Source organism: Trichosurus vulpecula, chromosome 1 (assembly GCF_011100635.1).
Source record: "Trichosurus vulpecula isolate mTriVul1 chromosome 1, mTriVul1.pri, whole genome shotgun sequence".
Taxonomy (NCBI): Eukaryota; Metazoa; Chordata; class Mammalia; order Diprotodontia; family Phalangeridae; genus Trichosurus; species Trichosurus vulpecula.
The window spans coordinates 443,853,112-443,880,797 of record NC_050573.1 but is presented as its reverse complement, the minus strand read 5'-3'; the positions used below and the strand labels follow the sequence as shown (position 1 = coordinate 443,880,797).

Below are 27,686 nucleotides of genomic sequence, written 5' to 3'. Positions count from 1 at the left end.
ATAAAATTATTTATGTTTCATTACATTTTTGTTTATTTTGTTAAATATTTCCCAAGTGCATTTTAGTCTGGTTCAGGCTGCACTTTGGAATGTTGCTGGCTGCACGTGAGTTTTACACTTGTGATCTGGAGCAACTCACCACCCACAGGGAATCCCTTTTCAACTTGGACATTGTGCTGGAATTCCTCCATCATGGTGGCAAGTACTTTTGGAGAATGGGTATCTCTCTGTTTTATGCCTTGTCTGTTGTTCATAATAAGAGGGCTGTTGAAGATTATTTCTGGAAGGAAGGAAGGAAGGAAGGAAGGAAGGAAGCATTTATTAAACACTTATTATGTTCCAGGAATTGTGCTAAGCACTTTACAAATATTATTTCATTTGGTCATCATAACAATTCTGGGAGGATCATTATTATTCCCATTTTTCAACTGAAGAAACTGAGCCGGACAGAGGTGTAAATGACTTGTTCAGTTCATACAACAAGTAAGTATCTAAGCCAGATTTGAACTTAGTTAGGTCTGCCTGACTCCTGGCCCACTTAGCTGCCTCTAGGCTATATTTCCATTATGTCTTTCAAGGACTCTTGAATAATTCTGATGTAATGAATTAGAGACACCTTGTGGGAGGAGAGCCTTTAGGATAGTACATGAATACAGAATTACATGCTTTTTAATAACAAACAGTAGGCCAGAGAGAGGGAAACTCCATGGTACAGTAGAAAGAGCACTCCCTCTGGAGTCAAAAGTCCTGAATCCAGATCCTGTCTCTGATCCTTACTATCTTTGTGACCATGAGCAAATCACTTAACCTCCCTATGCCTCAGTTTCCTCATTTGTAAAAAGAAGAAGTTAGATTCAATGGCTTCTAAGGTTCCCTTCCAACACCAAATCAATGATCCTAACTCTTGTATACCTTATATATCCTTCAGTCAGTTGTGTATTTGTAAAGATGTGGTCCCTTTTAAAATATTGCTTATGAAAAAACATGGCAGTTCTACATTATTTCAATGCATGTGTAAATGAGTGTCAAGTAGGGGTATTGTACAGATGGGAGAGTAAGCATATAGATAGTTGGTGATGTTGTCTCAGTAGCCCTTTCTTGATTTGATATTGTTTTTGATTAGGTTCAAGGTATGTTTTTTCCATGCCTTTGGTTTCTTCCCCTCTTAGATACCTCACGAATCAATTTCTTACAGTAGTGTTGCCTGTAGTGTGGGTCTCTTCTCCGGACGCTTGGACCATTCCTGTTGTTTTTCTTGGTTTTTGTTGTTGTTGCTCTCTATCTGTCAATGTACCCTATCTCTTAGTACATTTTAGCGCATTTGCTGCTGTGATGTTAAAGCCCAAGAGTGGTGACTCTACTGTCCTTTGATAGTGAGAATCATTTGTTATAAAAATCTTTGCACGTCTTCTCCATTTTCCTTCCTTTTGCTGGGATCCTTCCCTTTTCACCCTTTGGGATGACTGCCTAGATGGATAGCATGCCAAATTTTCTTTAAAATGTTTTTATCTCCTACTCTTCTGTTTTGCTCTTTAAGGCTATCATCAGTTTTCTTTGTTAGATTTTACAAATGAATTTATAAGATAAAGCAGTGTTGCCTTTGGCCACCATCTCTCTCTTTTCCTCAAGTAGGTCAGGTGTTTGCTGATTACATACTTATTTTGATCTCTTAGCTATGGTAATTGATTCACATTGGTTAAATTTCTGAATAAAATTTTCATTTAGGTCCAATGTTGTTTCTGCTAGCCATTGTCCATTTTTTTAGTCATCAGTTACTTGTTTAATTCAGAATTGGTTTGTTTCAATTGTATGCCAACCTCTTTCCTCATTATTCATTTAGAATTTTTTTTTTTTACCTTTGCTCTAACAAGCCATGATCTGAGTGTACACAGACTGCTGATTCTGAGATGGCTCTCATATCAATAATGAGTCTTTTTCCGTCTGTTAAAATATATTAAACTTCTTTTTTGGTGATTTTTAAAAAAACTTGCCACATATAATGCAATCCTGATTTTTGTGAAGAAAGAATTTATGATGTAAAGGCGTGAGATTTCTGTATAGTCTCTAGAAGTCTGTCTTATTCCTTCTTCCTTAACCCATGCTTTCCAACAGATTTCTCACTATTTTAACCTATTTTTATCTTTGCATTCAAATTACCACATATCAAGGTATATTTAAATATACATAGGACATAATAAAATGCAGAACCATTTTCATTAAAAAACTCTGAATCGTGGCAGAAGACAGGGACAGATGGACAAAGTCCATCTTGGATTTGGGGCATGAGGCAGCTATGTTTGACTGTGGTTGAGAAGTAAAGTAGGCAGTGCATGTTTGTTGTCCCAAGATATTTTGATCAGTGGTTTTTTATGTGTAACATTGAGTTATTTCAACAACAGCTACATGCAGCAGCTGACTTTCCAGGTCAAGATTTAATAGAGAGATAAATAATCATTATCCTAGTGCTATGGGGTAGCTAGGTGGTGCAGTGGTTAGAGTGCCAGGCCTGGAGTGAGGAAGACTCATCGTCCTGAGTTCAAATGTGACCTCAGACACTTGTGTGATGCTAGGCAAGTCACTTAACCCTGTTTGCCTCAGTTTCCTTTCTGTAAAATGATCTGGAGAAGGAAATGGCAAACTACTCCAGTATCTCTGCCAAGAAAACTCGCAAATGGGGTCACGAAGAGTCAGACTCGACTGAAAACTGAACAACAAAAATAGTGCTGTAGAGTTGGAGAGGTCATCTTATCCAACTCCTTCATTTTACAAACGAGGAAACTGGATCTCTAGAGATGGAAGTGATTACTTGTGATCACACTGGTATTAATAGCAGATTTCAGGATTTGAACCAGGTCAAGTCTGAAGCCAGCTAAGTCACAGGCTCAATGAGGAAAAAGAAATCTACTTGTTCGTCCCTAAATGATGAATAATTCTAGGAAAACTTGTACTCAGGAAGAAGATACTGAATGTGTTCTCTTTGTTTATTAGTACCTAGAATTCTGTGTCTGTTTCGAGCTCTACTGGAACCTGTCTGGTATTTGAGCTTAAGAGTAAGGCTAGATGTATTTTCCTTTCACCCCATGTCTTCATCGCTGGTTCTGAGAAGATTACTATAAAGTAACTCACAGGAAGAACAAACTTCGATTTTAAAAAATGAATCATCTATCAGATATATATATGTATTTTAATATGAACTCTTTGGTGCCTGGGGAACTAGACATTTGGGATTTCCTTCTGTGGGTACTGAGTCATGTCTTTTGATTCTGACTTATTTTGAAAATTGTTTCGTGTGGCTTCTTTCTTAATCAAGTGCATTTATTTATTTAATGCTCATTTTTTTCCCCAGGATATCCTGTGAACGCTCCTGAGCTTGTTTACAGGTTGCCTAGTACTAATAATACTGCCATTCCAGCCCTATTTATCAGTCAGTTCTCCGGCTTGTTGGCTTGCAAGAAAATACATATTAAGAACCTACTCAAGGCCACATTTTGGGGGGAAGAAATTGATTTACATTCCCTTTTAGTTTCCTTTTCTCTCTGAGGACAAGAAATCAACACCCAACCGCCTGTTACAATTTTTCAGCAGACACTGATGAGAAATCTCCATTTTACAGAGCCTGAGAATCTGGTGTCCGGCAAATCACCACCTGAAAGGGAAGAAGTGAAGGTAATTATTTCTCCATTCCTTCTCTTCTGCCAGTACCTGAATAGCTGAAACAAGAAAATTGGCATTTGAAAAATATTCTCAGGATTATAATGAACAACTATTCAGAAACTTCCCTTAATTACATTAAAAAAGTTTCAAAATTCTTTTTTCATTGAAATGAGAATCTTGATCCTTGCTAATCAAATCAAATTATCCTTCTGAGTTGTTTCCTAGGGAAGATAATGCAGAAAATTACCCCCAAATAAATTTGTCCCTTGAAGACAAGTGTTTGCCAAGTGTTTGAAAATGAATTTAAATCATGAAAGTCCTTTTTGAGAATGAAATAATCTGTGGGAAGTTTTAGGATATCACTGTATCAGCCAGGATATCATCCCTTTCATGTTTTCAGCTCTTAAATATGAGTCCTTAAATTCAACCCATCCAGATATATCCCAGGCCGATTTTGTGTTTACGCATGATATTATGTTAGTAACCTGTTCTCTAATAATATTTTCTAAAGTGGTTCATCCAGGTTCCAAAAGGCAGGAATAATTATAGTCCTAGTATTTTAAATTATAGTTTGTATGTAAATGGTATGGGAAAAAAATCTGTGTGTTTTATTCTAGTGCTTCACAGATCCTGTGGTGCAGCCAACTGGAAATGAAGATCTGGACTTTGGTAGGTACTTAAATGTCACTTCCCATTGTTTTAATCAGTGCTCGTATAACGTTTTAGATTATAATAGTTCCACTTTTGTTGTTGTTCAGTCATTTCAGTCACGTCTGACTCTGTGACTCCGTTTGGGGTATTCTTGGCAAAGATACTGGAGCGGTTTGCCAATTTCCTTCTCCAGCTCATTTTACAGATGAGGAAACTGAGGCAAACAGGCTTAAGTGACTTGTCCAGGGTCCAGAGAGTCAGGTTAACAAAGGGTAGAGTAGATAGGGACTCCATATGGGATATATAGTCCTTTTTACAGCATCACTTTTATAGTGGAATTTGCCAGGGCTTTCTCCTTGTGTCACTGCACAATTAGGGCTGCTTACTGACAGTAGAGGCAGCAGAGACATACACGCTCTGACCTTCATCGGAGGGCCCCGAATAAGTTCTGGGATGTCTGCTCTGGACTTTGGGAGCAAACATAGGTCTCCTTTATGAACTAGGTGCCAGATGCCTAAAAGGTGGGCCCATGTCCCTGCTCAGACTTGGCCAGACTGTGGAGATTGCAGTCCGCTTAGGAGAATCCTGGTTTAAACACTTCCCCTGCTTTCCCTCAAGGTAGTTTCTGTTTCTCTTCCCCACTTCTTCCCCTGGTTTGCCAGGGCCCTGTTGAGGGGCCTGAATGGGGCCTATGAAGCTGTCTAGGGAATTGGAGGCAATGACTAATAACCAACCTCAAATGCTTGAGTACCAAAATGTGTGAACAGTTAGCTTTATGGTAGCAATCCCTGGAGGATATGGTTGGATATGACTGATGAATTCTGTAAATATATAAGCAAGAGTATGATAAGCTCTTGCTTTTTAATTCATTAAAAAAAGCAGAGCACCAAAATCCAGTCGATAAATTTCTTTGGACCAGATGAAGACCCAAATGACAGCAACAAAAGCCATCCTCCTCTGGTCCATTTCTAGGAACCAGAGAGGGGAGCTGAAAGTAATGACCAGGGTGAGTCAGTAGCTAAGGCTGGAGGAGGTTCTACTGATGAGACACTCAGAGTACAGCAAAACAAGGAGGTTCACTTCAAGCTACATGAGTGCCTGAAGGCTCTTGGTGAATTTGGCAGACGTGTTGGTAAAAAAAAAATCAGTTCGGAAATCATAAAGTACAAAGGAGAACAGAAAGGAAGTACACACAGTGGTGGTTAACTCAGCTGCTAGTCCTTGGCCATCAGCCATTAGCAGCTTGGAGATTTCGTTCTTCATAAGATACCATAGTAATTAGAGCAGGAACTCAGATTGGCACCAAAAGAAAACAAATGTGCATTTTAATATTTTCACTCTTTGAGATGAAAAGAATAATTTATTGATAAGGATGTATGGTGAAGAGGGTAGGCAAAGCAAATGGTCCAAACATATATGCCTGTCATGGGTCACTGGTGCTCTTACTCACACATACAGGATGTGTAATCTGTAAATTGCATCATGCTCCAAGGAATGGTGGTTTTGAAGAGTGTTTACCAAGACACATGAGGGAGGGTGATGTTTATTTGTGAAAAAGATAAAGTTATGAGTTGATTTTCAATTTGGGACTAAATAAGTAACTGTATTTTCATAACAGTTTTCATGTATTCAATAATAACTGACATATATTTTAGAAACTAATTGCTGTGATGCATGCTACACTTAGCACAGTGCTTGGCACGTTGTAAATGTCATATAATATTTTTTTTTCTTAATTCCTTGATTCTTTGTCATCAGTAACAGCTTCTCAAAGATACACTGAGAGATTTAAGGGAGGTGATAAGGGCCTACAGTATATATGTGTGATATTAATCCTTTGACTAATGAAGGAAGGAAGGAAGCAAATGTAGACCTACTATGTGCCAGGCATTGTACTAAGTGCTTTGCAGATGTTAGTTCATTTGATTCTTATAACAACCCTGGGAGACAGGTGCTGTTATCACTCCCATTTTACAGTTAAGAAAATTGAGAGAGACAATGGTTAATTGATTTTGCTCAGGATCACATAGCCCAGAAGTTTCTGAAGCTAGATGTAAATTCAGGTCTTCCTGCCTGCAGGAATAGTGTCCTATTCACTGTGCCATCTACCTGCCTCCAATAAGAAAGATGCAATATCTTCTTGTAGTGAAATTTTTTTGGTAGCAAATCTAAGCTGTTGATAATTGAGGATTCTCCCACCCCCACCCTCACCCCCACCCCAAATAGGTAATACAGAGGCAGTCTGGTATGATGAGTAAAGAAAATATAGTGGTAGGAAGATAAAAAGAAAAGATGAAATCTCAAAAAAGTGAACAGAAGGAATGTATGCTACAGGAAATTAACTGGAATATTTGGAAGTTTTATTGATTTGATTTGAGTCCTAGTTGCAAAGAAAGCTAAGCATCCTATCTGTGAGGTAAATCGTCTCTTTGGAGGAAGGCGTCCATTCCATCAATTCTTCTTTTGAAATACTAAGTCTAAAAAAAGCCAACTTAATGTTTGGCTTGAGGTTTAAAATAATAAAGGTTAATGGAAGTACAATTTGTGATGGTTTTCTCCTCTTTGTTAACTGGTTTAAGTACATGCTGCCCTCTATCCTTGAATCTCTCAGCCTGTCTTGTTTTGCCACTGTTCACACCTTGCCAAACCCCACCCCTGAGTTAACTCTACCACCCACCTTTTCTCCTCTTACTCATAGACTGTTGATATCCCTGGAGAAAGTCATACCACTGTGCTGTAACTCATCCATTACAAATTTGTCTTCTAATCTTAATTGTGCCCTCACTCCTGCAGGAGAATTCTTACCTGTTGATTCGGTGTCTCCTCTCCACAGTAAGTTTTTCAAACATTCTCTTTTTTCCCCGTAAGCCTCCTAAACTACCTCTTTCCTTTCAGTAGAGGAAGCACATATTTAACTGAAAAATAGAGGCCATTTTCTCCCCTGTCCAAACTTCAAAACCTGAGCATATCATCCCCCTGCATCCCCTCCTTTGCTTTAGTCTGACAGAAAAAGGCAAAGGCCACATCTTCTACATGTACCCTTGACCCCATTTCTTCCCATGGCTTCTATGAGCTTGCCTCTTGAATTCTATTCTTTCTTCTCCTCTGTTCCCTTCTCCTCCATCCTTAAAAACCCCAACTTGAATTTCTCATGCTCCTCAAGACCTCATCCTGCCTCTTCCCTTTCACAGGGGAGATCACAAGATCTCATGCCACCTTTCTCCTTTTCACAATCTCTGAGAAAAGCAGTCTACACTTGTTGATTCTACTTCCTCACTCACTTCTAAACCCTTTGCAGTTGGACTTCTCACTCTACCACGCAAAGGAAGCTGCTGAAGTTACCCACTAACTCTCAGTGGCTGAATCGGATGACTCTTTCTTCAGTCCTTTGATCTCACTGCAGTTTTTGACATTGTTAACCAACCTCTATTCTTGGATACTTTCTCTTCTTGTAGCCTTTTGGACACTACTCTCTCCTGGTTCTATTCCTACCTGTCTGACAATTCCTCTATCTCCTTTGCCTCTATCTCCTTATTCATGTCTTATTCTGTATCAAGATGTTGCCTTCTCCTCCTGCCTCCATGCTCTATCTTGGGTCCGTTTTTTCTGCCTCTCTATACCCTCTCTCATTGATCTTATCAGCTCCTATGGGTTCAGTTATCTTGTCTATGCAAGTGCCTCCCTAATCACATATTTCACCCCAATCCAACCCTTAGATTCTGAACTCCAGTCCCCTATCACTAATTATCTTACCTGCTGTATATCTCCATCTAGATATCCAGTGTGCTGCTCAAACTCAGTGTCTAAAATGGAACTCAGCCCTTCCTCTTGCCCCATCCCCCCAATTCTTCTTTCAAATTTTCCTCTGTTAAAGGCACGGCCACCCTTCTAGCCATTCAGTTTACAAACTTGGAGTCATCCTTGACTCTTTGCTGGTCTTTACTTCTATACAATTGACCAATGAATTTTGTCACTTTTACCTTGCCAACATCTTTTACACTTGTCCTTCTCTTGTTTACATAGGAACTCTCTCATATACATCTGTCCTCTTTTCTCTTATACAAGCACTATCCTAGTTCATGTCCTCATCACCTCTTGCCTAGACTATTGCAAAAGTTTCCTAAGCTCCTTAAAGGACAAGGAAGAGCATGTCACTCCCCTGCTGAGGAGTCTTCTGTGGCTCCCTCCTGCCTCTGGAATAAAATCTATACTCTACTGAGAATTTAAAATCCTTTACAGTCTGGCTCAAATCCACCTTTCTAGACTAATTTTGCATTACCCCTTCATACAGGTTCATCTTAGCAAACTGGCCTACTTTGTTCCATAGACTCATTATTCCATCTCCTGGGTTTCATGCCTTGAAATCTTTAGTTTCAAGACTCAATTCAGGTGCCACCTTCTAAGAAAAGCATTTCCTGATCCTCTTCATTTTTAGGAAGGAAGGAACTAAGCATTTATTAAGTACCTACTATATGCCAGACACTGTGCTAAGTGCTTTATAAATACCATCTCATTTGATCCTCACAATAACCTCGGGAGTCATTTGCTTTTATTATCCCCATTTTATAGTTGATTAAATCGAGGCAGACAAAGGCTAAGTGACTTGTCCAGGGTCATCTAACTATTGAATTCAGATCTTCCTAGCTCCAGGCCCAGTGCTCTATCTACTGTTACAACCTAACCACCTCTCTTTAGTTCTCTCTATCATTCCTTAGATCATATTGTAGCTATTCATTGGTTCAAATGTTTTTAGGCTCTTTCCCCCTACAGAATGTAAGTGTGACTCAGGGTCCTTTTTTTTTTTTGGTTTTTGCCTTTACATCACCAGCACGGAGCATTGCTCATAGTAGTTGATTGGTAAGCACTTATTTAATTGAATAGAGAGAGGAGTAAATCTTCAGTGAATTAAGGTTTATGTAATGTGGTTCTCATAGACAATTATAATATGTCAGTGTGAATTACGGCATGGTGTGGAAATGCTATTTGCAGTGGGCAGGGGCAGAGCAAGGGCTGAGTACAGAACAGTTTATGTTAGGAGCATAGACTAAAATTGTTCCTAACTGTAATTTATCTCCACAAACTTCTTGGCTAAAAGTGTTTTTAATTTACTTAGGTCCAGAAAATAAATACAGTAAGATGAGAGTTGTTGTCTGGACGAGTTTTGTCGGTTTATCCAACACACACTTTTCTTGCGTGTGTGAAGTTGAAGACAGGGAAGAAGAATTAAGATTCAAGATAACATGTAGTGGCCTAAAAAGAAGGAGGGCAGAAGAATCTCTTTTGCATGTCTGACTTTTTCCATTGGGGGAGTGTAAGACCAATGCCAGGAGTGTGCATTCGGACCAGAAGAGGGAAAATGGCATAATTCATCAGCCTGGGATTAATAATAATAACAACATATTTATAGAGTACGTGATGACTTACAAATACTCTCCTCAAAACTGAGAGAGAGAGAGAGAGAGAGAGAGAGAGAGAGAGGGTCAATTATTGCCACCACTTTTAACAGATGAGGAAATTAAGGTTCTTAAAGATTAGTGACTTGCCCAGGGTCACATAGCTAGTGTCTGAGGTAGAATATGAATCTCAGGGTTCCTGACTCCAAAATCTCTCATTCTTTGATAGCTTAGGTCAGGGTTGGAGAACGTGTAGCCTCAAGGCCACATGTGGGCCTCTAGGTCCTCACGTGAGGTCTTTTGACTGAATCCAAACTTCACAGAACAAATCCCTTTGATAAAAAGGATTTGTTCTGTAAAACTTGGACTCTGTCAAAAGGCTACATCCAAGGACTAGAAAGCCACATGTGGCCTCAAGGTCACAGGTTCCCCACTCCTGGCTTAGGCCATCATGGATGAATATGCCAGTAGCAACTCCTTCACAGATGGTAAGCATAGGCATATGGGGTGCTCTATATATGAACTATAGATATGTCTCATATTACCTTATGCCAATTAAAGCTTTAAAGTTGTATAAACATGATGCCATCTACAGAGGCTCACCGCAAGTATGTAACACTTAAAAAACTTTTCATGATGCTTATATTAAGCGGATTTTATAGAGTGGTTTGGTTTATACATCTGGCTTGAATCAGACTATACCAACTTCCTTTTTATTCCCTATGCCATTGAAACTTTGTGTAATTAATTATAGATAATACGGAGCAGAAAACTTCTGTTAGTTGTTTGGGCTTGGAATAGGCTTTAGGGGCACCAAGAAAGAAAGATGAATATACAGCTAAAACTAGAGAGACAAAAACACCCTGACCACATGTCAAGAAAAGCCATCAGATTGGTAGGGAAGAAAGGGAGACAGAAACACACAGCAGGATGTGAAGCTCTTCAGATTGTATAACTTAGAAAACACAAACTTTTCTTTGTTTTAGGCACAACCAAGAGAAAAATATCCTCCAAACAGGAAAAAATATTTTAAATAAAGGGAAGCTTGTAGAAAATAATTGGAAGAAAAACCCCAGATGATAATAATAAGAAGAAACAGTTCAAGTTATACATAATAGATTTGCAGTTTCATGTGCAATCATCTTTTTTTTATTATGCTGTGGCATGGAAATGCTTGTCTTATTCAATAAATTTTAAAAAACCCCAAATAATTAACAGCTCACCTTTCTATAGTACTTTAATTTTATTTATAATTCTGTTAGAATCAGGTAAAATTTTCAGGTGAGGAAGTTGAGGTTCAGAGAACTTACTTCACTTGTTTGGGGTCACATGGCTAATAGGTGTCAGAGTCAAGATTTTGGCCCAGATCTCTCCTGACTCTGGGTCCAGTACTCCTCTCCTCTCCCACACTGCCTGGAATGTTGGGTCTGTATAAGAAAGTTTTAGCAAGTCATTTTCTACATTTTTATATATTTATCTGGCAGTTGTGATACAAGGGCATGAACTTCTGGGAAGTCTGAGGAGTGGTGATAATTGAAAGCATTTATAATTTGGCATATAATCAAGTAAACAAGCCTAATTAAGTCACAACATTTTTTTCTCTTGTATCAACATAATGTTTGTAGAAGTAATGAAGACTATCAGGCTACAAAAGCTTCTAAAAATCTTGTTCCCAACCTCCTGTGAAAATGGAGCTTTAGAAGTGCCTCACACACGTTGGTTTCCTTATTTCTCTAATCATGGTTAGAACCTGAAGTTTATTAGATCTTAAGCTTATTCATACTGGTTTCCTCATTTTGCTAATTATGGTTCAAACCCTAGGAGTTTATTCAGTCTTAATCTATAGGACCTGAGCATTGGGCTTTTAGTTTTTATCTACTGATTTCTCACAGAGCCATCACTAGGAGTTTTTTCACTTGGGGTAAAAAAAAAAAAACAAACGTTTGTGAGGAGGGTTGACAGTGTTTCAAGGTGAACTCACCCTCCCATCTATATTGGTATCCTGAGACAAAGCCCCATTCACCCAGTACAAGTTCTGGTTCTACTTACTCAGGTGCCTAGACTGAAATCTAAAAAGCATTATTTAGTAGGTTTTTTTTAAAGGCACGGGTAAAAATCAACAAAACCCAATTTCAAATCTTTTTTTCCTGGAAGATAACAATATTTTCAAACTGAATTGTTCACAGATATTTTCTTTTTACCCCAGGCTGTAGAAGCTTCTATTGAATTCTCAACTTTTTGGTTTCGGTCGGCCCTGCTTAGTAAACTAAAACTTACTAAGGACTAGTTTTGAAGTTGCGGGGTGGGGAATTCCCCATTAAAGACTACTGGAAATGCAGTGTAATATGTGCAAATTCTGGCTCAAATTTTCTTCCTTCTGTTCATTTTAAATTGATTTTCTTGTTGTGGTTGGTGAGGCTCTTAAAAAATATTTTTTTTGGTAGAAAACATGCTGACTTACTGGAACCTTTCCGGGCATCATGAAACATAATTTGGTTCTCTTATCATAAGTGTTCTGCCTTTTTATATTTACTGTGGCTTCATTGTTTGGGGAAAAAAGTCCTCCTTGTGGAATAAACCCAAAACATATTTGAACTAGATGCTTGAGATATATTGGAAAGCATTTACTGAATGAGTTGAAAGAATATCAAATGTAGATGAATTAAATAAACAAAAACAGTCCTGAGTCAGGCTGGGCTGGGCCTTCTGTCCTATGCTATGGGGTCGGCTTCTCTTGGCTCATAACAAAGAATATGCTGTATTATCGGCTTTGGGGCTACCACTCTGCCTGATGTTCTGATGGATATAGAGTTTTGCCTTTTGGGCACTTGCCAATGTACTTCATTAATAAGCCTATTCTGAAACATTATTGATAAGTGGCTGACTCTAATATTGGAATTTTGTAACTCAATTCATTTTGACTGAAGAAGCACTTTTTGAGTACCTGCTATGTGTTGGGCAGCTAGGTGGCTCAGTGGATAGAATACTGGGCTTGGAGTCAGGAAGACCTGGGTTCAAATTTGGCCTCAGACACTTCCTAGCTGTGTGACCCTGGGTGAGTCACTTAATCCTCTTTTCCCCAGTTTTCTCATGTGTAAAATTAGCTGGAAAAGAAAATAGCAAACCCTTCCAGTATCTTCGCTAAGAAAACCCCAAATGGGGTCGTGAAGAGTCAGACATGACTGAACAACAAAAGTGTTGGGCATTATGATAGTTGCTAAAATACAAAGACAAAAACTACACAGTCCCTGTCTTCAGGGAGCTTATATTCTACTTGGGGTTAAAGGACATCTTGACCTCTTTTTTTTTTTATCAAAGGACTAACCTACAAGGCATGTTTGAACAATAGGCCTTTTGGTAACTGCCACAAAACTGAGGCCCAGCATTCAAGCATGTGCACGTACACATAGACCCACAGACCCCCCCCCCCCCGCCCAACACACAAATACACACACTCACCCAACAACAAATAAATGAAAATAAAACCTGTTGTGTTTTATTACACTGGCAGTATAAATGTGGTTTGGCTTATGCAGTGTGTGTAAGATACGGATTGATGATGGGCCCTTGTAAAATAATTCTTTCATTTGCCTTTATTGAGTCTCCTGATAAGTATGAGAACAGAAAGAAAAGTTGCATAATGAGTTATCTTGATTTACTGTCATAAGAGATTTTTATAGGAAAAAAATTATTCTAATTTATTTTCATTGATAATGATGGAATGAATGGAAGTCCACTTCAACTCAGTTCACCTAGCTTAGACTATTGGTATCATTTCTCTCAATATGTTTGTTTGAGAGATATGGAGAGTAGGCTTGACTATTTTAAAAAAAAGGGCTTTTATTTAAAAAAAAACTCTCTACTATTTGGGGCTTACTTGGATTAAAAGGCTGAAGAATAGCTATAACAAGAGAAAAAAAATCCCAATACTAAATAACTACTTTTTGGGCTGTTTTTGATCCTCCCCCCTTTCTTTTATTTGATTTTTTTAAAAACAGGATTTATCTGAGAAATCATAAATAGATTTCAGTCTGTGTCAGTAGAGAGAATTTCCACACCAGGAATTTACCTCACTGACAAAATTCCAGCTCCTTTGTGGGTTAATGTCTACTTTTTGCCTCATTAAAAATGAGTACTCCACTAGATAGCTTTATATGGCTATCCCATGCACTAGACTGGGCTTCAGATGTAGTTACATACAGAATGTGGGCAGCTAATAAGAGAACCCTCAGTGGGAAATGATCTGTTGTTTTCTTCCAGTTTCTAAATGGCAGAAAAAGAAGCAAGGAAAAGAATGAAACTGAGGATAACCTACAATTTGGGACGAGCAGGTTGGGGCAAGTTCTCTGGGTTTTTAACAGTGATTTCACATCCTAACATCCACATGAATTTTTGATATCATCTAGTCAAATTCCCTCATTTTTCAGTTGAGGAAACTGAGGCCCAGAGAAGTAAATAACTTGCTCAAGATCCCATAATCAGTATTAAACACCTACTATGTGTCTAGTGCTTGATAAGTAGTAAGTGGCAAAGGTAGAACCCAGGTCCTTTGACACCACATCTACGATTCTTACCATGTTGCCATCATCTCATGTAATTGACATCACTGCTCAGAAAATTGTTGTCGGTCACATAGCACATCTCATATCTGATTCAATCTATGGGGTAATTTATCCTCTTCTCTATATCTTCCTTTCTCTCCTTCTTCTACCCTGACACACATATAAATTGACTCATGCTAAATGAGTGATACGAAATAACCTCTGGGCTCTTAAAACTTGCCTTCTTGTGTAATTCTCACGTACGATTCCCACCTCCAAAATAACTCCATTCATTCATCCCCCATATGTCAAGTACCTACACTGTGGTAGATACAGTGCAAGTTGTTACGAATGCAAAGACAAAAAAAGTAAGATTTTCTCTGCCTTCAGGAAGATTATATTCTTTTGGTGTTTGTGAAATGAATACTCCCTTCCCTTAAAAAGGCTCTTTATTCTGATATTCAAATTAATTTTTAAAATTGATATCAAACTTATCTAAAGAAAGAATCTCAACGTAAGTATGGCTATTAGAATGTGAAATGAGAGTTTGAGGTATGAAAAGAATTCCAGAAATCTTGTTTATGGAATTTGTGTTTAGAAACTTGGAATTTTATGAATAACCACAATCATCTTCTAACTTTTGATATCATGGTCATTCCAGGACTTAGTATGCTCATACCTTTGTGTACATGCACAATCAAGAATGATGTCTCTGGGATTGTTGGGTAGCAATTTGGTTGACTGTATAAGCTTATTGGCATGAGTTCAGACTTGCTCATTATTGACTGCCTTATGGCTGAGCTCCAAAAAAAGGATAAGGTCAATTTTAACTCCAGTTAGCTTTCCTTACTAGGCAGTGCAAGTGCTCACAATTTATTAGAATAATTTTTCTTTGTCCTCAAGAGTGCCAATTTTGGAAGAAAGTTTTATATTACACTGCTTCTCATCTTTAGGCTTAGCAAAGAAGTAAAAAGATTATTCACTAGCTTTTAAGACTCCAGTAGAAATATGGAAATATATTTTATATGATTGCACATATGTTACCTATTTACAATTCTTACCTTTTTAGGGAAGTGGGAGGGAGAGAATTCGGAACTCAAAATTTTTCAAAATGAGTATTAAAAATGATCCCTATATGTAATTGGAAAAATAAAATACCATTTAAAAAATGCTCCAGTAGAGAATTTTGTAGAGCTACCACATGCACTGTGCTGGGCTTCAGATATAGTTACATACAGAACAAGGGCAGCCAAGGAGAGAATTCTGAGAAATGAACTGTTGTTTCCTTAAAACTTGTAAATGGGTAGAAAAAGAAAGAAAGGAAAGTAGTGAAACTGAGGATATCTATAGTTGGGGATGAGCTGCTGGGGCATGTTGTCTGGGTTTTAGTACTTTTTGGGTGATCATGCAGGTTGTCAACCAACTGAGATTTCTACTGATCTTCCTTTTGAAGTAAGACCTTCCTTCCCTCTGATGATTATTTAAAGGTTCACTTGGTTCCTATTTACTCTTTTTGTCTCCTCTCTTGTCCTTTCCTCTCTTCCTATTTCTTCATCTATCTCTGCTTCTACTGCTGTAAATAGGAAAGAAAAATAGGAAAGAAAAACAGATAGCTGTAATAGACCAGGAAAACAACTGTCTTGACTGTATACAAATGGATGTACAGCTTTCCATCTCCTCCACCTCTCTTATTGGAGGAGAGAAGTATATTTTATCATCTATTGTCTGGAACTGAGATTTGTCGTTACAATTAATTTGATTTCCTTCCTCTCACTTCAGTGAGAACTTCTTAGTGGCAACAGGCCTTAGGGTGTGTGTTGTGAAGAACAATTCAATTATCTTTGCAAACATAATGAAGTAATAAAGTGGTTAAAGGTCTTACTAGTTCCCTCAAGATATCTTGGAAATTTCATATAATTTGGTATTTTAAAAAATTCAATTGGGGTCATGAACTATAGCTGAATTCTGCCTATTCAATTCTATTGTAAAACAGAATGTATTTATTAAGTCCTTTCTCTGTGTAGAGGGCTATGCTAAGTGCTATTGGAAGTTATGAAGTTTAAATAAGGCATTACTGTCACATACACACAAAATTATCTAACTTATGGGCTACCACCCTAAACTATGGTCCAATCTCAAAGGATCGTAAGAAGGTTTCCATTTTGATTCCACCCATAGTTTACTTGAGGAAATTTCTTCATACTTGAGGAAATCTTCAAAGATAGCTCATGTCTAAGTTTTCATTGATGGAGGAGAGAGTGAGGTTGTTGACTTTACACAGCTTTGCCTCACTTCAATCCAATTCATGTTCAAGTTAAGACGCCATTCTCGTGATGTCAGTGGTTCTCTTCAAGAATGAAGGATCAACAACGTCCACAACCGCAACATGTAGGTAAAAGGTTTTTAATAAATTATGTTAAGCCATGAATCCCCTGAGGTTAACTCCCCTTTTATCTGTTTCAAACTGATCACCCCTCTTAAACCTCCTAAGAAGTTCCATTGCTGGCCCTTTACCCCATTCATTTAATTATCACATATGTCTCTGTGGTCCCAAGTTATTGGCTGTGAATGCCAGTGGTCCTGCCTTTAGGGGAGTGAGGTACTCTTAAGAGTCATGTTAGGCTTTATAGACTCCCAAGAATTCAACAGTTTCTACACATAAATAAAAGAGATAATTTCATCCTACATATAAGTCCATAGAAAAAAACAATTTTTCTGCATTGAAAAACTTTATATAAAATTCATTTGTATCTACTTCAGTTTTATTTTGTCTTTTTTTTGGTCATGAAATTATAAGGTCTACTGATCTATTTTGGCTCCATTCTGTGCTATTTAAAATAGAAGCATATGTGTTATGCTTATTAAATTTTGAATTTAGGATTAATCTGAGATTGATTCCACAGTGGATAGAACACTGCATAAAGTGTGGGCCCTGGAGTCAATAAGACTCATCTTCCTCAGTTAAAATTTGACCTCCGACACTTCCTTGTTCTGTGACCCTGGGCAAGTCACTTAATCCTGTTGGCCTCAGTTTCTTATCTGTAAAATGGGCTGGAGGGGCAGAGCCAAGATGGTGGCTGAAAAGTAGGGACTTGCCTAAAGCTCTCCCCCCAGGACCCTCCAAACACCTATAAAATGGCTCTGAACAAATTCTAGAACTGCAGAACCCATGAAATAGCAGAGGGAAGCAGGGCTCCAGCCCAGGGCAGCCTGGATGGTTGCTGGGTAAGGTCTATTTCACTGTGCTGGGAGTGGAGTGAAGCAGAGTCCAGTGTGAGCGGTGCCCAGACTGACCAGACCAGGACCCGGGTGGAACAGGCCTTAGCACCCTGAATCAGTGAGCTATAGCAGTTACCAGACTTCTCAACCCACAAACATCAAAGACAACAGAGAAGGTTAGTGGGAAAAAACTGCGGGGACAGAGTGAAAGGAGTTCCCTGTGGGCCACTGCCCCAGGGGTGGCAGAGGTGGTGCAGCTCTGAGGCTGCTTCCAGAGCCACAGCTGCAGTTGCTTCAGGCCCCAGGCCCACCTGGTGGGAGGAATTAAGTGGCAGATTAGAGCGGGAGTGCAGAGCTGGCTTAGGTATGAGTTGTGGTCCCATTAACAGTTCTTGGGGAGAAGGAGCGCTGGTGTGGCAGAGCTTGCTGTGTAGAAATAGCTCTGAAACAACAGCGCAGCCCCTGAAGCTTGGGACAAAGTACTCTCTACTCTACAAGCAGTCATACCCTAATGAAAAACTCAAGGGTCAAGTAGTTGGCTGGAAACATGAACAGGCTACAAAAACGCTCTCAGATTCAGACTCAGACTTTGGAATCTTTCTTTAGTGACAAAGAAGTCCAAAACATACAGCTAGAAGAAGTCAACAAAGTCAAAGAGCCTACATCAAAAGCCTCCAAGAAAAACATGAACTGGTCTCAGGCCATGGAAGAGCTCAAAAGGGATTTGGAAAAGCAAGTTAGAGAAGTAGAGGAAAAATTGGGACAAGAAATGAGAATAATGTGAGAAAACCATGAAAAACAAGTCAATGACTTGTTAAAGGAGACCCAAAAAAGTAAGAAAATAACACCTTAGAAAATAGACTAACTCAAATGGCAAAAGAGCTCCAAAAAGCCAATGAGGAGAAGAATGCCTTGAAAGGCAGAATTAGCCAAATGGAAAAGGAGGTCCAAAAGACCACTGAAGAAAATACTACCTTAAAAATTATATTGGAGCAAGTGGAAGCTAGTGACTTTATGAGAAATCAAGATATTATAAAACAGAACCAAAGGAATGAAAAATGGAAGACAATGTGAAATATCTCAGTGGAAAAACCACTGACTTGGAAAATAGATCCAGGAGAGATAATTTAAAAATTATTGGATTACCTGAAAGCCTTGATCATAAAAAGAGCCTAGACATCATCTTTCAAGAAATTGTCAAGGAGAACTGCCCTGATATTCTAGAGGCACAGGGCAAAATAGAAATTGAAAGAATCTACCCATTACCTTTTGAAAAAGATCCTACAAAGAAAACTCCTAGGAATATTGTCGCCAAATTCTAGAGCTCCCAGGTCAAGGAGAAAATACTGCAAGCAGCCAAAAAGAAACAATTTGAGTATTGTGGAAACACAATCAGGATAATACAAGATCTAGCAGCTTCTACATTAAGGGATCAAAGGGCTTGGAATATGATATTCTGGAGGTCAAAGGAGTTAGGATTAAAACCAAGAATCACCTACCCAGCAAAACTGAGTATCATGTTCCAAGGCAAAATATGGATTTTCAATAAAATAGAAGACTTTCAAGCTTTCTCAGTGAGAAGACTAGAGCTGAATAGAAAATTTGACTTTCAAACACAAGAATCAAGAGAAGCATGAAAAGGTAAACAAGAAAGAGAAATCACAAGGGACTTACTAAAGTTCAACTGTTTTGTTTATATTCCTACATGGAAATATGATGTGTATAATTCATGAGACCTCAGTATTAGGGTAGCTGAAGGGACAGAGGTCACAGGGTGAGTTGAATATGAAGGGATGATATCTAGAAATATAAAATCAAGCTAAGGGATGAGACAGGAGTATATTGAGAGAGGGAGAAAGGGAGAGATAGAATGGGGTAAATTATCTCGCATAAAAGTTGCAAGAAAAAGCAGTTCTGTAGGAAGGGAAGAGGGGGCAGGGGAGAGGGAATGAGTGAAACTTGCTCTCATCGGATTTGACCTGAGGAGGGAATAACATACACACTCAATTCTGTATCTTACCCCGCAGGAAAGAAGGAAGAAGGAGATAAAAAAGGGGGGACAATAGAAGGGAGGGCAGATGGGAGAGGAGGTAATCAAAAGCAAACACTTTCAAAAAGGGACAGGGTCAAGGGAGAAAATTAGATAAAGGGGGATAGGTTAGGAAGGAGCAAAATATAGTTAGTCTTTCACAACATGAGTATTGTGGAAGGGTTTTGCATAACGATACACATGTGGCCTATGTCGAATTGCTTGCCCGTTTATGGAGGGTGGGTGGGGAGGGAAGAGGGGAGAGAATTTAGAACTCAAAGTTTTAAAAGCAGATGTTCAAAAAAAAGTTTTTACATGCGACTAGGAAATAAGATATACAGGCAATGGGGCATGGAAATCTATCTTGCCCTACAAGAAAGTAAGGAAAAGTGGGATGGGGGGAGTGGGGTGACAGAAGGGAGGGCTGACTAGGGAATGGGGCAATCAGAATATATGCCATCTTGGAGTGAGGGGGAGGGTAGAAATGGGGAGAAAATTTGCAATTCAAACTCTTGTGGAAATAAATGCTGAAAACTAAAGATATTAAATAAATAATAATTAAAAATTTTTGAAAAAAAGCAAATATCACAATAAAGTGAGGCACACTAAAAAAAATGGGCTGGAGAAGGAAAGGGCAAACCACTCTAGTATCCCAATGGGGTCGTAAAGAGTCAGACATAACTGAAATGACTAAACAATAGTAACAAAGGATTGATTCCTAAGAGATCTATTCTTTTAAACTCCATTTCTCTTTGAATTCAATTTACAATTTTTGATCACTGGTTTTTTCCCCCAAAAAATATTTCTTTGGAAAAACAAGAGACAAAAGAGTTAATTATCAGATGCACTTTCATTAAAAAGTAAATTACCAAATGCGGCTGAATGAGGTTTGATTTCAGCTTGGGGTCATGGAGAAGCACAGGAATGGAATGTCTGGATGCCCCCTTTCTGTTGCATTTCTGCCAGTAAGCAGCTGGGCAATTCCGAGTACTTAATTTCTTGGAGCCTCAGTTTCCCCATCTGTAAAATGAAAAGCCTGAAGGCGAAGTTTGTAAAGGCCTTTTAATCTTTCATTTTTACTCTAAAGCTAAGAAAAACACCTAGAGGGAAATGAGAACCTGGCGTTGTTTTAAGTACCTTCTGGATCTTTATCCTTTTAATTCTCCTTAGTGTCTCGTAAACATGTTCTGAAAACCACCTACTCCCGTACAACATAGAATGTGTATAAATAGGGATGGATTGCAGTACAGTCAGTTATAAGGGCACGTGATTGTAAAAGGCTATTTAATGAAGAGAGAGAACAGTTTATCACCATGCAGAATGAGCTAATCTCCCTTAATTAGACCATGACAAAGAAATTGGACGAGGGGTGGGCCTAAACGACATTCTCACTGTGCTGTAGAGAGCCAATATGGCAGAGTGTTTAGAAAGGGCACTTAGAACAGGAGTCAGAAGACTAGGCTCAAGGCCTCATTCTGCTACCTCTTAAGCACATGGCCTTGGCCAAGTGTTTATTCCATTCCAAACTCTACTTCGTGCTGGTCACTGTTCGTTGTTGTTGTTCAGTCGATTCAGTCATGTCCGACTCTTTGCGATTCCATGGATCATACTGCTTGTGGGGTTTTCTTGGCAAAGGTACTGGAATGGTTTGCCATTTTCTTCTCTGGTGGATTAAGGGAAAAAGAGGTTACGTGACTTGTGCAGGGTCACACAGTGTCTGAGGCCGGATTTGAATCCAGGTCTTCCTGACTCTGGGCCCAGAACTTTTTCAACTGAGCCAGCTAGCTGCCTCCTAGGCAAACAGAGGTTAAGTGATTTGCCCAGGGTCACATAGCTAGTAAGTAAGTAAGTTTCCAAAGTCACATTTGAACTCAGGAGTCTTTCTGACTTCAGGCCTAGCATTCCATTCACTGAACCATCTAGCTACCCTTGTCGCTGGTGGTACAAAGTACAAAATGAAAGTCTCTGGCCCCATAGAGCTTACATTCTACTAGAGAGATAAAAACATGTCTACAACATGTGCCTAAGTTGGGTCTTGAAAGAAAAGAAAGAATCCAAAAGGTGGAAATGAAGAAGCATAGGGGGAATATCAGCACAAATTCATGGAGGTAGAGCTTCTTAACTGATACATCATTATATGAAACACAATTATAGATCACAAAGCAAGTTTGAGAAAGTCACTTTACCTTTCTAGAGGCAGCTAGGTGGCACAGTGGATGGTGTGCTGGACCTGGAATCGAGAAGACTTAAATTCAAATCTAGCCTCACACACCATCTGTGTGACTCTAGGCAAGTCATTTTCAAACCGCTGTCTGCCTCAGTTTCCTCAACTGTAAAATGGGGATAATAGCCACTACCTCTCCAGGATGCTGTGAGCATCAAATGAGATAATACTCAGAAAGCATTTTGCACACTGTCTGACACATAGCATTTAAATCCTCTTCCTTCCTGTGCATTTCTTCCTTCCTTTCCCCTCTTCTTCCCTCTTTTCTTGGCCTGATTCCTTATTTGTAAAATGAGAGGAATTATTTCTAAGATTCGTTTCATTTCTGATATTCTATGGTCCTGTGGTACCAGAACTGTCCATTGTTTTTATGATAAACCTTTAGAAAATCTTAGTTGCAAGAATTCTTCTCAGGTGTTGAACCTGGCTTAAGGATCATTATGTAAAATTTTAATTACTTTTGGGCTCATGAAGACTCTCAGAGTAAGAGTTTCCACCCTTAGGAAGGAGAACAGCCAAAAGTCAGTGTTGTTGGCACTCGGTCATAATGTTACTGATCTAGATTATATTTTTTAACACTTATAATTAATTTTGTTGTGATGGAGACATTATGGTGAGGAAATTCCCTCTATGAATGAGAATCTGAAAATGTCCTACAATTTACAGCCTTAAAGAGTTGCCCAGGCACCGAGAGGTTAAGTGATTTACCAGTTTGTTTAAAGGTCTAGATTTAGTGAGATCTTCCTAACTTTGGAAGCCATCTATACTATGCCGTGATGCCACCGCATGCATGCATGCACACACACACATATACATACTTGCACATGCACACTTACATACCCTCATACATATATTCTATGTATACATTCATTCCCATACATTCATATGTATCCTAAAATTGCTATGAGAACACTTTTCTCCATTCCTGGGTGATTAGAACACTTCCACATATTTCAATCTATTATTATCTCAATCTACTAATAAAACTATTACTTTATAAAAAGGATTCCTTTAAAAGTCAGTGTGATTGTAACTCACAATGGCAGGGCTTTTTGGAGGCAGAAGAGGAAGGACAGTGCTTGCTCTAAATATGGTATGTACAACTCTGAAGAGGGCTTCGTGCTCTCTTAAATTTATAGCCATCGTTGAAGTTTTATGTTAATTAAAAGTATTTTGCAAATAGTACATACCCTGACCTTAGAGATCATTTAGCCAAAACTTATTTTATAGATGCAGAAATTGAGACTCAGACAAGTTAAGTGATTTATCCAAAGTCATCTCTCTAGTTAATGACAGAGCTCGTCCCATTCCCAGGCTAACCAGTTCTCTGTTACCTTATGCTATATCTTACTTGATATATCATAATATGAAATACATTTTATATAACATATACATAACATATATAAATATACATGTGTAAATATAAACCATATGTAAGATTTTAAACTTCTATTCTAGGAGGAGGAATTTTGGGTAGAGAACCACTGGAATCTCCATCCTCCAGTATAATTTTTAATAACTGATAATAATATTAATGTCTAATTTTCCACAATCAGGCTCATTATGCTACTCTTCCTTAGAGTAGTTTCAAGCGACTGATAGATCCATCCAGATGAACCTAGATAAAATTTACACACAGAACAAAAATAAGTTTTCTGAGAATTAATGGAATTTTCATGAGGATTATTATATTTCATGGGGGCTGCTTTTTTCTGGGGATACTGAGCAAGTCTTGATGGAAGACTTAGGGAAGCTGTGCTCATTTGGACTTCTGTTCAATAAAATCAATTGTTTGCCTGATACCTCAGGCTCTGAGCCTTTACCTGTACCAAATAAAGGAACCTCACTCCTGGGACTGGTCCCTATCTGAAATTCTCCTTAAAGCTCCAAGGATTTAAGGAAAGCATGCTTAGTAGTCATTTGTCATTTACAGCTTCTTACAACTACTGAGTGTCTCAATATTGGATTGGTTCAGGTCATGGTTGACTCTACAGTCTGACATCCTTTCTCAGCCTCTAAGCTAATGCTTACCCTAATATGCCCCACCTCCTGTGAATCTGGAGATGCAGCAGTGTCTCTCGCACACCCCCTTTCCCTCAGTTTTCTTTTTGGGGCTACGGGAAATTCCTTTGGACAGGATTGTTCAAGTTACACATGGCTGCTTCTCATGTCATTCAGAATGGGACTGAGAGAGAACCTGGGTTACCCTTTGTGCATGTGGGAGAATAATATGTTACTGCCCCAGTTTATTTACATGAAGCTTACAGCTGGAGGGGATTGATTCTCTCATTTCGGTAGGTGAGAAAATTGAAACCCAGAGAGGTTAGGTGGTTTGTCTCTGGTCAGATAGTTATTTAGCTAGGCAGAAAGAGAATGTGCAAAAAATAGGACATTTATCAAAACAGAAATAGCTTCCCATTAAGTTGAAATTTTTTTTTTAACAAACTGAGCTCTTGATACGGTTCTGATGTGGATTAGAAGGTAACATTTTTTTCCAACTGCTGACTTTGCTGATGCAGCAATCTTGACTTCCTCGGTTTGTAATACAAATGAAGTAAAATGTTACTGAACACATGTCACTGTAATCCAACTGCACATTGACTTGGTTCATGTGTTGTAATTTCTCTCCTTTTCTAAATGCAGGAAACAGACTAGGGAAAAAAAGTAATGAAGTTCAGCTTTTGAGTAATTGAAACAAAAAACTACAATAAAGTATTGGAGAAGAGATAATGAAAAATATCTCCTCTTTCATGGCAGTGAGGTGGAGGACTGTGGGACAGAATATTGCATCCGTTGCCAGATTATGGGCAGCTAGGTGGCTCAGTGGAGAGAACGCTGGGCCTGGAGTCAGGAAGACCTGATTGAAATCCAGCCTTAGACAGCTTATTAGCTGTGTGACCTTGGGCAAGTCACCTAACCTGTTTGCTTAAGATTGGTCATCTGTGAAATGCAAATCAAAACAACTCTTAGGTACCACATCTCTCCTGTCAGATTGGCTAAAATAACAAAACAGGAAAATGATAAATGCTGGAAAGGATGTGGGAAAATTGGAACATTGTTACATTGCTGGTGGAGTTGTGAACTGATCCAGCCATTTTGGAGAGCAATTTGGAACTATGCCCAAAGGGCTATAAAAATGTTCATACCCTTTGACCCAGCAATACCACTTCTAGGGTTGTATCCCAAAGAAATCACACAAGCGGAGAAAGGACCTATATGTACAAAAGTATTTATAGAGGCTCTTTTTGTGGTAGCCAAGAATTGGAAATCAAAGGGATGCCCATCAATTGGGGAATGGCTGAACAAGCTGTGGTATATGAAGGTAATGGAATACTATTGTGCCATAAGAAACGAGGATGATACTGACTTCATAACAACCTGGAAAAAACCTACATGACATAATGCTGAGTGAGCGGAGCAGAGCCAGGAGAACACTGTACACAACCACAGATATATGGACTCTGTAAGGACCAACCCTGACAGACTCCTCTCAGTAACACAAGGTACAGGCACAACTCCAAAGGACTCACGATGGAGAATGCTATCTACATCCAGAGAAAGAACTGTGAAGTTTGAATGCAGATTGAGGCACACTTCATGCTCACCTTTTTTCTCTTCTCTTTCGTTTTTGTGTTGTTTTTTTTTTTTTTTGGTTCCGTTTCTTCTTTCTCATTACGCATTCCAGTGGTCGTAATTCTTCTACGCAACTTGACCAGTGTATAAATTAGTTCAATGCGAAGTCATTCGTGGTAGTTATATGAGATTCCATGCCATCTTGGGGAGGGAGGGGGGAGGGAGGGGAGAAAATCTGGAACTCAAAATTATGTAGAATCGAGTGTTGTAAACTAAAAATAAAAATAAATTAAAGAAAAAGATTGGTCACCTGTAAAATGGGGATAATAATATCTCCTTCCTCCCGGAATTGGTGTGAGCATCAAATGAGATAATGATTGTAAAGCACTGAGCACAGTGCCTGGCACGTTGGTGTTGTTGTTCAGTTGTGTCTGATGCTATGCACTGTGCTGTCCATGGGGTTTTCTTAGCAAGGATACTAGAGAGGTTTGCTATTTTCTTCTCCAGTGGATTAAGGCAAGCAGAGGTGACTTGCCCAGGATCACACAGCTAATAAGCTGTCTGAGGCTGGATTTCAACTCACATCTTCCTGACTCCGGGCCCAGTGCTCTATTCACTGAACTGTCTAGCTGCCTTCTTGGGTCTGGCACACAGCAAGTGCTATGGAAATCTTTGTTATTATTATTACTATTAATTATTAATTATTATCATTCTTATCTCTCAGTGGACTGTTTTCACTTGATCTTTTTTCTTTTTACCCAGGAATGACTCAACTTGTAGTGGGGTAGATAGGAAATCATGAAAGGATAAAAAGTATCCACAAAAATACGTTAAAACCAACACACAAACTTAATCTCTAGGACCGAAGATTTACTGGAGAATCTTGGGTTGTGACATTTTTGCAAAGGACTTGGTAAATCACAGCCTGTTGGAAGTGTCTGTATTTGGAGAACAGGGAAGTCAATTTTGTGTGGTGAAAAGATGCTGGGGGAGGGGATAATGGATTCTGACTGAATGCTAATCACTGGTGAGTTGTTCGGGGAGACTGTAAGAAGAGATGATTTGTTGTAAATTAGTCACTAGTTTTATTGTTAAGGACTGAAAGATTAGAGCTGTGTTGAAAAGGTGCCAGGCCCACAAAATCCTTACGATGGACGGCCTTACGCAGCGACGGTCTAAGGAGAATACTCAAATCAAACACAACATGTGTGGCTGGAAGACTCCTCTAATGAGATCAGTATTTTTCGTTGTAATGCTGAGGCTTTCTGCCCTTTAGGTTTGAAAAGTTAGGGAATCTGCATTGTTAGACAGGTTATCGGTGCTTTCTCAGCTGCACGATCTGAAACATTGCCAAGGCTGCTAATGCTAAGGAGATACATAACCTGGCAGGCAGCATCAAGCTTTCTGTTTGTATCTACTCTAAGAGCTCAAACTTTTAACCTGATGTTGCACAGGGAAAAAAAAAACAAAGCCCAAAACCTTTTTTTTCCTTCTGAAAAATGATACTGTCGACTCCAAAGCCCAGCGAACCTCTATTTTTGAAGGTGTGTTTTGTTTTGCATTTTTTAAAATAGTCCTCAAAGGCTCACTTTCTTAGTCACTTTCAATCCTGGCTTCCCTCCATTATTCATTTCCATTTTCAGCAAAGAGAAAAGGTGAGTTAATGATTCATTTGCTCCCGTTGACCTTTTGAATAACTGGGCTGTGATGCATCAGTGTTGCTTCTAGTTTTCTCTCTCTTGGGCTCTCTCTCTTTAAAGAAAAAAAACCCCAAAGAAGCCAACCCCCTCCGAGTTTAGCTTTAATATTTACAGGCTGTGCTCATCTACATGCCTGGACGCCCGAAGGGAACACACCATTTACTGCTTTTCCCTCCCCTGACTTAGTGAGCTGTTTGATCCTGCCCCATTCCTTCCTTGACTTTGCATTGCACTTAGACTTGACTGCCTTGGAAGGCTGCAAAGGGCTTCCTGAGGACCTGTTGACTGAACAGAAAGGATGGATTCAGATTCAGACTCACCTTTTAATTACTCGTGGCCTTCATTTCCTAAAATGAAGATTCGAAGAAGGGCATCCCGACAAGGTAGATGACACTGTTCTTGTTGCTGCTGCTGCTGCTTCTTAAAGATTAAAGCCAAGTTTTCTGGCACATTACACAGGTATAGGGGTTTGTAGGTAGCCACTTTTTATGCAACAAATTTTATCTAGCCTGTTGCGATAAACTTTATCACTGTCCTTTCTGCTCTTTCCCTTTGTCCTTGGGATCTGTATCATGTTACACATAGGCATTTATTTAGGGGGAGTTCAGTGCAAAGTAGATGCTTTGGGTTCTGGCACAGTTACCTTGGGAGTTGCTGAGTAAGGTTTTTAAAATTTCCCTACACTAATGCCTAGACAACTTT

The 27,686-nt window shown here is 39.0% G+C and overlaps 1 protein-coding gene and 1 long non-coding RNA gene across 8 annotated transcripts in view; one reads left to right on the top strand and one right to left on the bottom strand.

Annotated features, from left to right (window-relative positions):
* The window catches only part of ARHGEF28 (Rho guanine nucleotide exchange factor 28), a 276,929-nt gene that overhangs the window by 92,608 nt on the left and 156,635 nt on the right, over window positions 1-27,686 (top strand). For 3 of the 5 annotated variants that reach the window (XM_036763762.1, XM_036763753.1, XM_036763746.1), the window contains exons 7-8: window positions 3,614-3,666; window positions 4,272-4,323. In XM_036763762.1, coding sequence (XP_036619657.1) covers window positions 3,614-3,666; window positions 4,272-4,323 — 105 coding nt within the window. Of the gene's footprint in view, window positions 1-3,613; window positions 3,667-4,271; window positions 4,324-27,069; window positions 27,368-27,686 lie in introns of those variants that run through there. The other 2 variants (XM_036763779.1, XM_036763770.1) reach the window with 1 other exon arrangement.
* Window positions 10-27,513, bottom strand: LOC118853619. 3 transcript variants are annotated; one of them, XR_005010680.1, is made up of 3 exons: window positions 21,674-21,705; window positions 3,476-3,646; window positions 10-280 (listed from the first exon to the last, which is right to left on the bottom strand). It is a non-coding gene; the product is annotated as an uncharacterized LOC118853619 (long non-coding RNA). The 3 variants fall into 3 exon arrangements; XR_005010681.1 differs by lacking the exons at window positions 10-280; window positions 21,674-21,705 and adding an exon at window positions 27,305-27,513 and having other exon boundaries at window positions 3,306-3,646; XR_005010679.1 differs by lacking the exon at window positions 10-280 and having other exon boundaries at window positions 3,306-3,646.